Raw genomic sequence first — 16722 nt, forward strand, 5'->3', positions numbered from 1 at the left:
TGGGCCGAGAGTGGAGGATTCGTCCAGCTGTGTCCCTGTTCAGATGGGCCGTGTCAGAATATCAGTAAGGAAAAGGCCTGGCTGGGTGTTAGCCACAGGCATGTCTAGACTGGGCAGCTGGTAAGCGCACATTCTTTATGGTGGTGGATTCACGGTGTCTGTCAAGCAAAAGTCACATGAATTTCATTGAACTGTTTACATATTGATTCATCTTCTGCATATGATTCCCCTTCTGCAAAGGAATCTTTAATCAGATATTTGATTTATTGTCACAGGATTACCGACAGAATTAATACCTTTATTGGGACTCATTTAAATTTTTCAGAAATGTATCCAACACATTATTTATTTTAGGTTCAAGTTCACTTGCACGTTTTTTAATTTAGAGCGCAACCATATTTTTGTCTTTACTTGTATTTGTGTGTATTTCACCTTGTGTTGCAGCTAAGTAATAGGTTTACTTTCCAGCGCAGTTTTCCTTTTTGCATTTTATTTCAACAGTCTCATTTATTAACAGTTAATAGAACACCCATACAATGGTAAGTAATATCTTAGAACAATGCATAAATCTTTTCTCCCATATATTTTTTTCTCTGTAATCTATTAACATATTCATATACTGTTTGCAGTATGCAATACATCAAAAAAACAAAAACAAAAACCTCTAAAAACCCAACACCATCATTTACAGATATTCACATTTAGAAAAGGGCAGGAAAAGACATTGTTCATATATTTTTTTTAAATCGGTGCAATAATCCATTTTTTTCTCTCAGTTAATTTTCAGTAGCTTCACTCTTAAAATGACAGTCAAAATTCTTCTGAAAAAGTATTTCACAGCAAAAAATAAAATACAAAATCAACGTTCTAACTACCCTCAAGCAGTCTATGTTGCGGTAAGTTTCTATGTTACTGAATACCATTGATCAAATTTTTTTTTAAACAAAACCTTACCAACGTGTAATAAAAAATAGATTGAGGTTTATTTACTAAAACTGGAGAGTGGACAGTCTGGTGCAGCTGTGCATGGTAGCCAATCAACTTTTAACTTCAGCCTGTTCAATTAAGCTTTGAAAAGCCTGGAAGCTGATTGGTTTCTATGCAGAGCTTCACCAGAATTTGAACTCTCCGGTTTTAGTAAAGGAACCCCATTGTTTTACCTATACCTTTAAGAAAGCAGATGGACACACATAACCATTCAACAGAAAATTCTTCAGTATTATTTATAAACTTTGTATAATTAAAAAAAAAAGTACCACATAAAAGTGAATCTGCAGCCAAGTTGTTTTGGGCTTTGAAGACATTGTTAGATTTGTATCGCTTTCCCTCACTGTGTCCCTACTGTGGAGATTTCCCTTCACTTCTGGTTCCAATGATCACTGGTAAATCTGTTCATTTGCGACAAAGACAGCTGTTTGAGTAGTGTGGGGAAAGGTTATAACCTATGTTTTAATTATTGTTTGTGTCTTTCCACTGGGTATATTCCCTATCTTATCCTATAAATAACAATCAATGGGAAATTAAGAAAAAATGCCCCCAACAGAAAAACAGCAAGCCATAAAGTTTGCCAGGTATTCAAACCCTTCCCCATTCTATTCAAAATGACACAATTGGCTTTCACGTAGCTGTAGGTCCCAGACCTGTGCTGACCTGCTTGCTTATCTTACCCCCTCCCAAGCAATACATACATTTACTATGTTCCTCCATTACTCAATTCAGCAGCACTGGGAGAACAGAAATGACAAGTTCTTCTGAGTAAGGAAGATCATTGGTCTCACTCTCCTTCCTCCCCCATGACAAAGATGGTGATTGGTTATTGGCAAAGTGTTATCACATGGCCCTGTGTAAGCTCCAAGTCACAACCTACAGAGGGCTTCCTGTCTTAGGCCGCGTACACGCGATCAGTCCATCCGATGAGAACGGTCCGAAGGTTAACTGATGAACTGATGAAGCTGACTGATGGTCTGATGTGCCTACACACCATCAGTTAAAAAAACGATCGAGTCCAACGCAGTGACGTAAAACACAACGACGTGCTGAGAAAAATGAAGTTCAATGCTTCCAAGCATGCGTCGACTTGATTCTGAGCATGCGTGGGTTTTTAACTGATGCTTTTGCATTCTCACCGTCGGTTTTGACCTATCGGTTAGGCGTCCATCGGTTCAATTTTAAAGCAAGTTCTAACATTTTTGACCGAAGGATAACTGACCGATGGGGCCCACACACCATCGGTTTGGACCGATGAAACGGTCCTTCAGTCCGTTTCCATCGGTTTTGACCGACAGTGTGTACGCGGCCTGAGCCTTCTGGCTGAATGGAATGGTCAGGGTGAAAACGGTGAGCATGTAAAGACAGGAGAAGCAGTAGTTACGTTAGCCTGTTTGCTTTGTCTTGGATGGGCAATATATAGGTTCACTTTAAAAGGTAATTACAACATATAGATATTGATAAGTGCAAGTGACTAGAAAAAATATCTGAGCACCATGAACTCATGATAGTTGCATAAAACGATGACAAAATAGAGTAATTAAAGTTTGTTAATTTATGATCATTCTGTACATTTCCTTGAAAAATTGGCCTGTGTACAGTATGGCAACCTTTCTAGCTTTTGTAAATAATAAAGCTGACCAGACACTTTACAATCTGTACACGCTTTTTATAATCTTTTTTTGGTCAGCCAACAACTACATTTAGTGATGGCCTATTTAAAAAATCAATTCAATTTATATTGATTTAGGTAGACCTTTTGCACTATGTAGCTGTTAGTAAATCTAAAATACTCCTGCCAAGATTTTAATATATGTGGTCTGCTTTAGACCCTGTTCAGTGTTTTTTGATTGATCCTCATGTTGCCAGTTTCTGATGCTACTGTTAAAAGTAACCAAAATGAATTTGAGCACACACAGTAATAAAAACATATTCAATAGCACATTCTGATACTGATAGTCACAATCCTAAAGAGGAAAACACATTTAACATTTGAAGCATATCTTATTAACTTCCTAGCCTGATGGGTTTTCACAAAAAATCTCCAATAAAACACCAAATATAAAAAAAAACTGGTTAAAATGTATAACGTCATACAATGTCAAAGCTTCACCATTTCACTAATACAATATTTGAATTGTATCTAATACTGCTGTAATTAAAGCGATGTTTCAGAAGTTTGTAACATACTTCTCCCTCTAGTATGCTGAAAATACTTGGCAGCAGAAGACGAGCAGCTGTAATCTGCCATACAATCTGTAGCCTGTTAAGCTAAATATTGGTAGCACATGCCTGTGGATGTCTCAGTATTCCTCCAGGGGTAAGTAACATCAGGCTTTGACAAGCCCTGATGATGCATCGAAAAGCTCTTCTTCAAAGTATAGGATCTGGTCCACTACAAAACAGTCATTCGGCCGGGAAACAAGAGTCTCCAGATGCTGCTTCACCTCTTTCTCACTGATGTTATTTTTTCGGGCATACTTGAGATAATTATAAACCTTTTCAAATGCTCTCTCGCCCAGACTTTGCACAGCTGACCTAGAAAACACGAAGAATACGAAGCCGTAAATAAAACATACATTTCTAGCTGTAAATAAATAAAACACTGCATCCAAATGCCTAAAAGACTTTCAAATTATTTGACCAACCATATATTAATCGTGTTCATATCAATATATCATAGCAAAGGAAAAATAATGTAAAAATTTAAAGGGAAGCTAAAGAGCTTTAAATCCTGTAGGGTGTAAACATCTCAGAAGGCCCTGTTTTGTTACTTAACCACTTAAGGACCCGCTCATGTATATATACGTCCTGTTTTTAAAGATGGATATCTCGGTAACGGCAGCAGCTGCTGCCACAACCGAGATATCCATCTTTTCAGTGAGTGGTCCTGTAAACGATAACGGTGGTCTCCGTGGCGGATTCACCGCTAATTACCGTTATCGGCGTCGGGAGAGGGCCCCCCTCTCGCCGCTCTACTGCGCCCTCCGCTGCTTACTAGAGCCGTCGGCTGCGGCGGAGGAGATCGGGTCCTCTCTCCTGCTCGACAGGGATACGAGTGAGGGCAAGATGGCCCCCACCCGTCCCCATAGCATAGCAGGGCGGAAGTGACGTCAAAACGTCACTTCCGCCCATGCTTCTTAAAGCAATATTTTCTTGTTGTCATTTTTCCAAATGACACATTTTTTATTTTTTTTTGCATTTAAAGCGGAGGTTCACCCTAAAAAACATCTATATACCATTATATCCAGCATACTTCCGTCATCTACAGTATGCTGTTTTTTTTTTTTTGCCGTACATACCGTTTTATTGTTATTTTCCCCCCGGCTTCCGGGTTCTAGCTCCCGCAGGAGTGGGCGTTCCTATTCAGAGGTTAGATGATTGACATCTGGTGAAAAACTTCCCCTGGCGCATAAGGCGCGTCACCAGTTTTCCATAACTAGCCGACCTGCAGTCGGCTCTATATGGCGCCTGCGCAGTCAGCTCTACACGGCAGGCGTAGGCGCCGTATAGCACCGTATAGAGCCGACTCGCAGGTCGGCTAGTTATGGAAAACTGGTGACGCGCCTTATGCGCCAGGGGAAGTTTTTCACCAGACGTCAATCATCTAACCTCTGAATAGGAACGCCCACTCCTGCGGGAGCTAGACCCCGGAAGCCGGGGGGAAAATAACAATAAAACGGTATGTACGGCAAAAAAAAAAAACACAACATACTGTAGATGTCTGAAGTATGCTGGATGTAATGGTATATAATTGTTTTAGGGTGAACCTCCGCTTTAAGTCTAAATATGAGATCTGAGGTCTTTTTGACCCCAGATCTCATATTTAAGAAGACCTGTCATGCTTTTTTCTATTACAAGGGAACACATACGTGAGTAGCGTCCGCATATGAAAACGATGTTCAAACCACACAAGTGAGGTATCACCGCGATCGTTAGAGTGAGAGCAATAATTATAGCCCTAGACCCCCTCTGTAGCTCAAAAGATGCAACCTATAGAATTTTTTAAACGTCGCCTATGGAGATTTTTAAGGGTAAAAGTTTGACGCCATTCCACGAGCGGGCGCAATTTTGAAGCGTGACATGTTGGGTATCATTTTACTCGGCGTAACATTATCTATCACAATATATACAACAATTGGGCTAACTTTACTGTTGTCTTATTTTTTTATTCAAAAACGTGAATTTGTTCCAAAAAAAGTGCGCTTGTAAGACTGCTGCGCAAATACGGTGTGACAAAAAGTATTGCAATGACTGCCATTTTATTCTCTAGGGTGTTAGAAAAAATATATAATGTTTGGGGGTTTTAAGTAATTTTCAAGCAAAAAAAACAGTTTTAAACGTGTAAACGCCAAATCTGAAAAACAGGAAAGGCCCTTAAGTGGTTAAAATGCTTAATAATCAATTTCATAACTGCTAAGGCCCAGGATTGGGGCCAACATGATGTACTTTTTGGCACTGCATGATGATGTCATCATAGTGTGCCAATAAATGTCCATATGAAGATTCTAGTTGACCATACCCTATTCTCTGGGCACTGGTGGTCCAGAGGCAATTCCATTCCTAGGCCTCCATTTTTGAAGGACACACCTAGGGGGGTTATCCTCAAAAGAGATACTCCGACTTAACTGCTGTTCAGTCTGTGTGTAACTTTGGAAACGATCCTCAAAAGGCTTTTTCCAAAGTTACACAGAAGATCCGGCATGTGTAATTGAATTACACTGCCTAATTTTAGGATGCAGTACCGCATCCGCCGCTGGGGGCATTTCGAGTCGAAATGCCGTTGCTAGTATGCAAATTAGCACTTAAGGCGATCCACAAAGCTTTCTAGCTTCCTTTTTGCGCCGTAAGTGTTATTTTGCAAGTGTAAAATTAGGGCTCGTTTTACAAAGTGTAAAGTTAGTCACACCTTGTAAAGGCCCATTCCAGCGACGGCATTTGGTATGCTTTCCCGAGGGAGAACTCCACGTCAATTTGTAAAAAACAAAACCGGCATGGGTTCCCCCCCAGGAGCATACCAGGCCCTTAGGTCTGGTATGGGTTGTAAGGGGACCCCCCCTACGCCGAAAAATCGACATAGGGGGTCCCCTACAATCCATACCAGACCAGTATCCAAAGCACGCTACCCGGCCAGCCAGGAAGGGAGTGGGGACGAGCGAGCGCCCCCCCCCCTCCTGAGCCGTGCCAGGCCGCGTGCCCTCAACATGGGGGGGTTGGGTGCTCTGGGGCAGGGGGCGCACTGCGGGCCCCCCCACCCCAGAGCACCCTGTCCCCATGTTGATGAGGACAGGACCTCTTCCCGACAACCCTTGCCATTGGTTGTCGGGGTCTGCGGGCGGAGGCTTATCGGAATCTGGGAGTCCCCTTTAATAAGGGGGCCCCCAGATACCGGCCCCCCACCCTAAGTGAATGGATATGGGGTACATCGTACCCCTATCCATTCACCTGGAGGCAAAAAGTAAAATGTAGTAAACACACAACACAAGGCTTTTTAAAATATTTTATTATTCTGCTCCGGACGCCCCCCCTGTCTTCGTTATTAGCTCAATTACCAGGGGGGGCTTCTTCTTCCGCTCTCCGGGGGTCTTCTCCGCTCTCCGGGGGGGGTTTCTTCTTCCGCTCTCCGGGGGGGGGCTTCTCCGGACTCCGGGGGTCTTCTTCCATCTTCTCCCCTCTTCCGCTCTTGACTCGGCGAACCCCGGTTCTTCTGCAGCTCTCCGGTGCCTTCTTCTTCAGCGCTGGCTGCCTGCTATGTTTGTGTGTTAGCTCGATTTCAAACAGGCAGCCAGCGCGGTCTTCTGTGGCGTCAGGGTCTTCTGGTCTTCTGTTCTTCCGATGTTGCCTCGTCGCCTGTTGTCGCTGTAATGATGGAAGCGCGCCTTGCATCACATTTATATAGGCATCACCGTCCCATCATGCTCCGGTAGGTACCCACGTGGTGGGTGCACGTGGGTAGGCACCCACCACGTGGGTACCTGCCGGAGCATGATGGGACGGTGATGCCTATATAAATGTGATGCAAGGCGCGCTTCCATCATTACAGCGACAACAGGCGACGAGGCAACATCGGAAGAACAGAAGACCAGAAGACCCTGACGCCACAGAAGACCGCGCTGGCTGCCTGTTTGAAATCGAGCTAACACACAAACATAGCAGGCAGCCAGCGCTGAAGAAGAAGGCACCGGAGAGCTGCAGAAGAACCGGGGTTCGCCGAGTCAAGAGCGGAAGAGGGGAGAAGATGGAAGAAGCCCCCCGGAGTCCGGAGAAGCCCCCCCGGAGAGCGGAAGACCCCCGGAGAGCGGAGAAGACCCCCGGAGAGCGGAAGAAGAAGCCCCCCCTGGTAATTGAGCTAATAACGAAGACAGGGGGGGCGTCCGGAGCAGAATAATAAAATATTTTAAAAAGCCTTGTGTTGTGTGTTTATTAACTTTTACTTTTTGCCTCCAGGTGAATGGATAGGGTTACGATGTACCCCATATCCATTCACTTAGGGTGGGGGGCCGGTATCTGGGGGCCCCCTTATTAAAGGGGACTCCCAGATTCCGATAAGCCTCCGCCCGCAGACCCCGACAACCAATGGCAAGGGTTGTCGGGAAGAGGTCCTGTCCTCATCAACATGGGGACAGGGTGCTCTGGGGTGGGGGGGCCCGCAGTGCGCCCCCCTGCCCCAGAGCACCCAACCCCCCCATGTTGAGGGCACGCGGCCTGGCACGGCTCAGGAGGGGGGGGGCGCTCGCTCGTCCCCACTCCCTTCCTGGCCGGCCGGGTAGCGTGCTTTGGATACGGGTCTGGTATGGATTGTAGGGGGACCCACTACGTCAATTTTTCGGCGTGGGGGGGTCTCCTTACAACCCATGCCAGACCTAAGGGCCTGGTATGCTCCTGGGGGGGGAACCCATGCCGTTTTTTTCTTTGAAAATGGGCATGGAGTTCTCCCTCAGGAATGCATGCCGCTGTCATTTTTTTTATCCCCGACGCAACTTTAAGCCGTCGCGATCCTCAAAACTCGGCGTAACGTAACTTCGCGCATGTGCAGTACGGCCGGCGCGCATGCGCAGTACGGCCGGCGCGGGAGCGCGCCTCATTTAAATGGGACTCGCCCCATTTGAATAGGAACGCCTTGCGCCGGCGGAATTTTAGTTACACAGCCTGAAATTTCTAGATAAGTGCTTTGTGGATCAGGCACTTAGGTAGAAACTTTAAGGCAGTGTAACTTAAATTGGATTTTTTAAGTTACGTCAGGTTTTTGTGGATCTGGCCCCTAATGCTCAAATACAGACTGGTTTACAGGGGTCTGCATGTAAGAGGCCATTTTGCTTTTTAAAACAGAAAACTTGCTCACTTGTGGCCATCTTGTTTAGGGGATGCCAATATGTCTGGTAAGGTGAATACCCCCATGTTAAGGCTTTAAAATAAACAAGTGCACACATAGCAAATAGTTTTGTTTTAATTTTATTATGTATGCAATCTAGCCTAAAAATAACTAATAAGCTGCCTGCCTTGTTTTGTGAGTTGATGGGCAAGCAGGGCTTACAGCATTTTTACTGGTGCTCGGTAATAGTCTGACGAGCAGAAATGATGTCAGGCAGTGGCATGGTTTCTCCATTATTATCATTGGGAGGATCTATTTAGCACCATGCATGGCCTTTCTGCAAACACCTGAGTGTTCAGATGTATGCATAGGGAGGCAAGGAAAGCCCATGACCTCTGAGCTAGGCAGCTATAACAGATCAAGCCAGAGATAATAGAGCTTCCAGGATCCTGTTGCAACACTACACATCTCCTGGGGCATAAATACAGCCATTGGGAAGATATATTTTTTAAGTATGCATCAAAGCAATTGTTTTCCGTAGAAATGGTGCAAATCATAAATGTATAAATTGTGCAGCCTAAATAACCAGTGCAGCTAATTAGATGATAATACATTTTCCCCTGGGAGTGTCAAAAAAAGTATATATGCCCCAATAAAGTGTACAATGGGCCTCGATGTGCATATCATTAAAATCTTTGAAATTGTTTACTAAATGTTAGAAGCTGCTGCAAGTGCCAACGTAATTCACATTTATCAGGACTGAGCTGGTAAAACTCTTGGAAATCTTATTCTGCCCACAGCATACCTTAGGCAAATTATGTTCCTTTCCACCAAGTAACTGCAGTTACAACACCAGCCAAGAATACTTGGCAGCTGTGATTCATTTGATGAGCTACAGCAAAAAGTCAATTCAGTTTGCAAAACCTATATACTTAAAATCAAATCATCATACAGGTAATTCTCAAAGGATGCCGGAAGGCCAGCGCTAATTTTATAAATCAAAAAGAACTTCAGAAACCTATGAAAAGACATGATTGATAATGCAGACAGAATTCCAGTATATCAGACCTATATTGTTTTATGAAACTCAGGTTGTTAGAGGCTTAAGATATAGCACAGTAAACTTACTGTAATTTAATCACTATAATAAAGTTGTCATTTCACATTGCAGACATTGATTTACAGGATTGTGAACAATGGACATTAGAGCAGCATGGGCTAATCATAAGAGCAAGGAAATCATATCGTAGTCAGGGGTAGACATATACCACCCAATATTCATAGCAAACCAGATACGTTTTTGGTACATTTAACAGCAAAGCACAAACAATTTTAAGTAGAACAAATGTTAAAAATGTTTAGTTCTCAACAGGGTGCAAAAGGTGTAGGAGCTTCCTTAGGTTTTACTGCAGGCTTCCTGTGGCTCTGTAGGGGATATTTCCAAGTACTTCCTATCCTGTTGACACAACTGGAAGCAAGGGAATCTCACCAACAAAGACAGCAGCAGAATTGTGCCATAGGTTCTTCTAACCTTTCCCTACTGTACTGGTAAGAGTGTGTTTATTGTTGTCTCCGTCCATGCTGGAGATATTCTCCCTACTTTTGGTTCTTTTGTCACAACAAAAAATTTGGTAAAAATTTCACAATGGGTATGCAGATAGCAGTAAAAACCTGGCAGGTTTTGAGACTCCCAACTATATCCAAAATAAGCTTTGACTAAAGTTCTTCTTTAATGCTTTTAATTATTTTAGGTAGGCAAGTACTGACGTGTCTGCCAAAAATAGAAATTTTAGTTTTGGGTGGATGATTTTATTATGAATTCCCCAAAGGCTTCTTAAAACCTTCAGGGACCCCTTTAGCTAGATTTCTCAACCTCAGTTAATTTACAATAGTTTAGAGTCTGGCACTGATGGAAAAGCCATGCCTTTAACTAGGCTCTATGGGGCAGATCCACAAAAGCATTACGCCGGCGTATCTCTTGATACGCCGGCGTAATTTTAAATTTCCCGCGTCGTATCTTTGTTTTGTATCCACAAAACAAGATACGACGGCATATGGGATCGATCCGACAGGCGTACGTCTTAGTATGCCGTCGGAATCTTAGATGCAATTTTTCGGCGGCCGCTAGGTGGCGTTTCCGTCGAAATCCACGTTGAGTATGCAAATTAGCTATTTACGGCGATCCATGAACGTACGTCCGGCCGGCGCATTTTTTTACGTTGTTGGCTTTTTCCGGCATATAGTTAAAGCTGCTGTTATGAGGCGTACTCAATGTTAAGTATGGCCGGCGTTCCCGCGTAGAATTTTGAAATTTTTATGTCGTTTGTGTAAGTCGTTCGCGAATAGGGATTTGGGTAGAATGACGTCACCGTCGGAAGCATTGGCTTGTTCCGGGTTAATTTTGAGCATGCGCACTGGGATACCCCCACGGACGGCGCATGCACAGTTTAAAAAAAACGTTGTTTACGTCGGGTCACAACGTATTTACATAAAACACGCCCCCATTACATCTATTTGAATTAGGCGCCATTACGCCGGCAAAGATACACTACGCCGCCGTAACTTACGGTGCGGATTCTTTCAGGATTTGAAAAAAAAAGTAAGTTACGGCGGCGTAGTGTATCTTAGATACGCTACGCCCGGCACATAAATGCGCCGCTGTACGAGGATCTGCCCCTATACCTCTAAATTGTTCATTAAAGCTGCCATGAACACAAGTTCTGCCAAACGGAAACTTTTGCAAATGAACAGGATATGCACTCCTTGCATCAGGTAGCTCCTTGTATGGTAGCTAGCTGTCCAAAGATAAAGATAAAGAAACCCCAATGAGTTATGACTGTAGCAAGCAAAGCTCTGGTACATTGCTACTTTTTACAGTTAGTGCCATTATATTTATATTAAAACCCAACTTTTTGTTTTGGATACCGTAGGGAAGAGTTAGAACCTCTTTCAGGATGTAAATGCAATGCCCCATTGAGATTTTAACCCACTTCTGTTCTAACTGATACCCATCATCTAAAGTGAAAGGAATTGAAAATCTTAGCAAAGTGAATACAGAAAGAAATGAAATTTGACCAACATTCTACCTCTGAATCTCCCTCATGGAGCCCTGTGTATCAGTAAGAACCTGCATCCTTCCCCATCCTTTCAAAAAAATAAAACGTTTTGATTGGATGCATACTTTAAAGGTTTCAGAAATTACATAAGAAGCACATTAAAATATGCAACACTTTTAAAATATGATTCTTAAAGCGGAGTTCCACCCAAATATGGAACTTCCGCTTAATCCACTCCTCGCCCCCTTACGTGCCACATTTGGCATGTAATTTTTTTATGGGGGGGGAGTGGGGGCTTCAGGAGGATTGGGACTTCCTGTCCCACTTCCTCCTTCTGCTGAGGGGCTGCTAAGGTGAATAGTCTAATCGCCTTTTGGCAGCCCCTCCCTGTAGGCGATCACCTGGGACACTTGACAGTTCCTAGGCGATCCCCTGTCCAATCGGATGGCGCAGCACCACTCGCGCATGCGCAGTGGGTGCCCGGCCGTGAAGCCGAAAGCTGTCACGGCCGGGTGCCCACACTTAGAATGAAGACGCTGGAGCGTGGAGCAGGTGAGTGTATGTTTATTAAAAGCCAGCAGCTACACTTTTGTAGCTGCTGACTTTTAATAAACATTAAAAATGACTGGAACACCCCTTTAAATAACTCATAGTTTATTAACAACACAAAAAATGTTTAGAAAACACAATCATTTCCCTTTAAATTAAAAACAACACTTGTGATGTTTTTACAAAAAAAAAAAAGAACAGTTGCTATAATATGTTTTCCTTTAAAGTCACTTTCAAAGCTAGTAATTAAGCTATGACCTCAAAGGAAAATGTTTAATATGCACACAGAAATTACAATTCTGACAGTTAATCAGTGCCAAGAGACACACAGGCTTATAGGCAGCCAACATCGAAGCAGGTGTTATGGGTATGAACATCTGCCATTTTGGTGGTAGCTATCAAGGGATATTTAGGCTGGAAGGACCTTGTTCAAATGAACCAAAGAGGACATGCCAGAGCTCAAAAGCTGTAAAACTATTCACAAATATTCCCTCTTTTATGTAATCTCTTTTGTGGTTTATATACAGTGTGGTTTTACTATTTATGTTAGTGCTCATTTATAGTTAAAAAATTGGTATTTCATTACAAATATGTTACAATTTCTAAATGTATATTACGGTGCAAACGTTTTAGACAGAAAATAGAATAAAAGTGTTAATAGTTTATTTTTTATCAATTAACAGATTGGAAAGTAAATGAACAGAATAGAAATCCAAATCAAATTAATATTTGGTGTGACCTCCCTTTGCCTTCAAAACAGCATCATTTCTTCTCTGTACACTTGCATACAGTTTTTGAAGGAACTCGGCAGATAGGCTGTTCCAAACTTCTTGGAGAACTAACCACAGATCTTCTGTGGATGTAGGCTGCCTCAAATCCTTTGGTCTTTTCATGAAATCCCTGACAGACCTCTTGATGTTCAGATCAGGGCTTTATGGAGGCAAAACCATCACTTCCAGTACTCCTTGTTCTTCTTTACGCTGAAGATAGTTCTTAACCAACTGAGATTTGGTGTTTACAAGTTAAAAACATTTTTTTTGATAGAAAATTACTTAGAACCCCCAAACATTATATTATATATATATATATATATATATATATATATATATATATATATATATATATATATATATATATATATATATATAATTTTTTTTTCCCTAACACCCTAGAGAATAAAATGAAGGTTGTTGTAATACTTTCTGTCACACCATATTTGCACAGTGGTCTTACAGCGGCACTTTTTTTTCACAGCGGCGCTTTTTTTGGAGAAAAATATAATTTTTTTAACCTCCCTGGCGGTATGATTATTTCAGATTTTAGGTGCTGAAAGCGGTACCATTATTTTTTTTTTTGGAGAAAAATATAATTTTTTTAACCTCCCTGGCGGTATGATTATTTCAGATTTTAGGTGCTGAAAGCGGTACCATTATTTTGCATGGAAATTTGGCGTTTTATATTGTAGGCCTGCAATTCATAGGAATAACTCACTTAAATCTGTCCGAACAAGAGTCTAGTAGACATCCTGGGTATAATAAAATTTGAAACACAAAATCATAAATTATAATATAATAAATACATATAAATAATTATGACAAATAATATAATAATAATAATAATAAAAATTATTACTTTACATTTTTTTATGTCAAATTTTCCCACAAATCACTATCGCTCAATTCTGCCAGTGGTTCTAATTTATTCTCGCTGTTTTTTAGTTGGTCTAAAACCACTTTTGACATAAAGGGACACTTTTTGGTTGCTATGGACAATCTCCAGTTTCCAGGCAGAAAGAACTGTTTTTATTATATAAAAGTGCATGCAGGACACTGGGCAGACCACTAGAGACAAAGGGTGTGTGTTTTTTTCCATACAGTACTGTAATCTATAAGAACGAAGGGAACGAAGCTCGGCGGCACTCGGCACTGTGAATCGAGCGAAGAGGACACAGCTCGATCACACAGCGGGGAGGCATCACAGGATCCAGGGACAAGGTAAGTAACTCTGCCTGTAGACACTCCGAGGCGGTCCCGAGTCTGCCTCGGGGTTACCGCTTTTCGTCCTAAAATTCCACCCCCATCCAGACTAGGGAATACCGTTCAGGGGGTTGATAAAAAATATTTTTTTATACTGTGAAAGATAATATTATGTTGAGTAAATTGATACCCAACATGTCACGCTTCAAAATTGCCCCAGCTCGTGGTATGGCGACAAACTTTTACCCTTAAAAATCTCCATAGGCGACGTTTAAAAAATTGCACTAAACAGGCTAGACACTGAGCCATGAGAAGGTAGAAAAGAACAGTCAAAAGACCTGCGTAATAAGGTAATGAAACTTTACAAAGATGGAAAAGGATATAAAAAGATATCCAAAGCCTTGAATATGCCAGTCAGTACTGTTCAATCACTTAATAAGAAGTGGAAAATTTGAGGATCTCTTGATACCAAGCTAAGGTCAGGTAGATAAACCCACAAGTAACCTCAGGAGAAATACAGGCTGCTCTGGAAAAAGATGGTGCGGTTCATCTTAAGGAGCACAATACGATGATGCTTGAACAAAAAAGAGCTCCATGGTCAAGATGCCAGAAAGAAGCCTTTACTGTACAAGTTCCACAAAAAAAGCCTGGTTACAATATGCCCAACAACACCTTGACATGGCCTCATTGGCTTTTTTGTGGCATTGGCGCAATAAAGGCTTCCTTCTGGCAGCTCAACCATGCAACTCTTATTTATTCAAGTATCATTGAATTGTGCTCCTTAAAAACAACCACGCCGTCCTTTTGGAGAGCAGCCTGTATTTCTCCTGCAGTTACCTGTGGGCTTTTCTTTGTGTCCTGAGCAATTCTTCCGCCAGTTGTGGCTGCAATCTTTCTTGGTCTATCTGACCTTGGCTTGGTATCAAAAGAGTCCCTAATTTCCCACTTCTTAATAAGTGATTAAACAGTACTGACTGGCATAGTCAAGGCTTTGAATATCTTTTTATATCCTTTTGTATCTTTGTAAAGTTTTATTACCATGTTACGCAGGTCTTTTGACTGTTCTTTTCTACGTAATCATGCCTCAGTGTCTAGCCTGCTTAGCGCATCCATATGAGAGCTAACACACTCATTGACTATTTATACACAAACACTAATTGTGATTTAAAAAGCCACAAATGTGGGAAATTAACTATTAATTACCATTTTAACCTGTGTGTGACACCTTCTGTGTCTGTACTAAGGCCAAACATTCAAGGGTATGCAAACTTTTGATCAGGGTCATTTTGGTAGTTTCTGTTTTTATTATGATTTAAAAAGAGTAAACGCAGTTGATTGATAATAAATGGCTTCAGCCAAACACTAACCATGAGCAAAAGAAAGGTTTTTGTGTTAGCATTCATATTAATAGTGCGCTAAAGACAACCTACTAATAATGCACAGTGCATAATCCTACATACACTAATAAGATGTTATTACAAACACATATAAAACACATATAAAATGTCCAAAACTATGATTGCAACGATGTGAAAAATGTTAAACTTGTCCCTGTCGTCATTTCAAGTCTGACTGTATGCTGTGATTTGGATTTTATCTTCAATAAAGAACGTCTTATACAGAGTGCGACAGTCCAGGACGATTTTCTTTCTTGCAAGTGTTTTTTTCTGACAGCTGACAGCTCCGGTCAGAGACAATGTACTAACCATGCAAGGTTAGTCCAGCGATCTCCCCTGCTGAGCTGTTGTGTTCGGACAGGGGGTGGGCCCCCCGTCACAAAACTCTGATCAGCGCTCTCTGTCATTGGCTGAGAGCGCTGATTGGGAGTCGGTCAGCTGCTAGTTTTCCAGCATGCACATCCGACTGAAGCCGGCCAAATGTTCAGCTTCTGTCAGAAAGACCAACATACACACAGGCAACATGTGCAAAAAAACTGAAATGAATTTAACAAACATTTTTTTTCAGTAGTGGGCAGGGTATCATTTAAATTGTCCATAATCAACAAGCTTACACGTCCTTATAAATATCCATGTCAAGCTTTTGTCATGGTAGTTTAGGTACAGTATGTCAGTTGACAAAAAAGGTAGGTGTGAAGAGCTCATTTGAAGCAGAGAAGTTTTATTTATTTATATATTTGTACTTACCGTATTTATCGGCATATACCGCGCGCCGGCGTATAGCGCGCACCCCAAGCTGAGAAGGGAAGTTTAGGGAAAAAACTTACATCTTGGATGTCTTGCCCGGCGTCCATCGGCGGCCTTGTCCGGCGTCCGTCTGCGGCCTTGCGCAGGGTCCGTCGAGCCTTGTGGGTGTCCGTCTGCGGCTTTGGAGGTGTCCATCCGCACCTTGCCCGGGGTTGCAGCGGTGTGTGTTTGAATTTGGCGCGCTCTGCAGAGCCGGATTTCCTGCGCACCCACGATTTTCCCCTGATTTTAAGGGGAAAAAAGTGCGCGGTATACCCTGATAAATACGGTAATTCTTCAGGATAAATCAGTCAATGTACATGGTTTCTTCAGCTAATTTAAACATGCATGTGACAAACATAAGTCTATCCTTAGACAAAAAATTTAAATCAAAAAGACCAGATCTGATGGCACAATTAGTATTTATCTACTCTGCTATGTCAGTACCATGGGCATATTAAAAATTATACTAACATTAGCTACAAAATGTTTACATTTTATATATATTATTTAGGTATGTTATGTTATGTAAATCATCAATCTATGTCAATCTAATGATTAACTATGGTTTAACAGGACTGTTGGAAAACCTTTGTCCACCAGCTGCTTTGTAGCCAACCTCGCAGGTGTGGATGAGGAAATCCATTGCTCTTTTTTTC

General features: G+C 42.0%; 1 protein-coding gene across 1 annotated transcript in view; it reads right to left on the reverse strand.

The window, feature by feature from the left end:
• Positions 1-2586: 2586 nt before the first annotated feature.
• NEK11 (NIMA related kinase 11) overlaps positions 2587-16722 on the reverse strand; it is a 340812-nt gene continuing 326676 nt past the window's right edge. The window contains exon 16 of the mRNA XM_040353041.1: positions 2587-3525. Coding sequence (XP_040208975.1) covers positions 3318-3525 — 208 coding nt within the window. The 3' untranslated portion in view covers positions 2587-3317. The remainder of the gene's footprint in view (positions 3526-16722) is intronic.

The sequence above is a fragment of the Rana temporaria genome, chromosome 5, assembly GCF_905171775.1.
Source record: "Rana temporaria chromosome 5, aRanTem1.1, whole genome shotgun sequence".
Classification (NCBI taxonomy): Eukaryota; Metazoa; Chordata; class Amphibia; order Anura; family Ranidae; genus Rana; species Rana temporaria.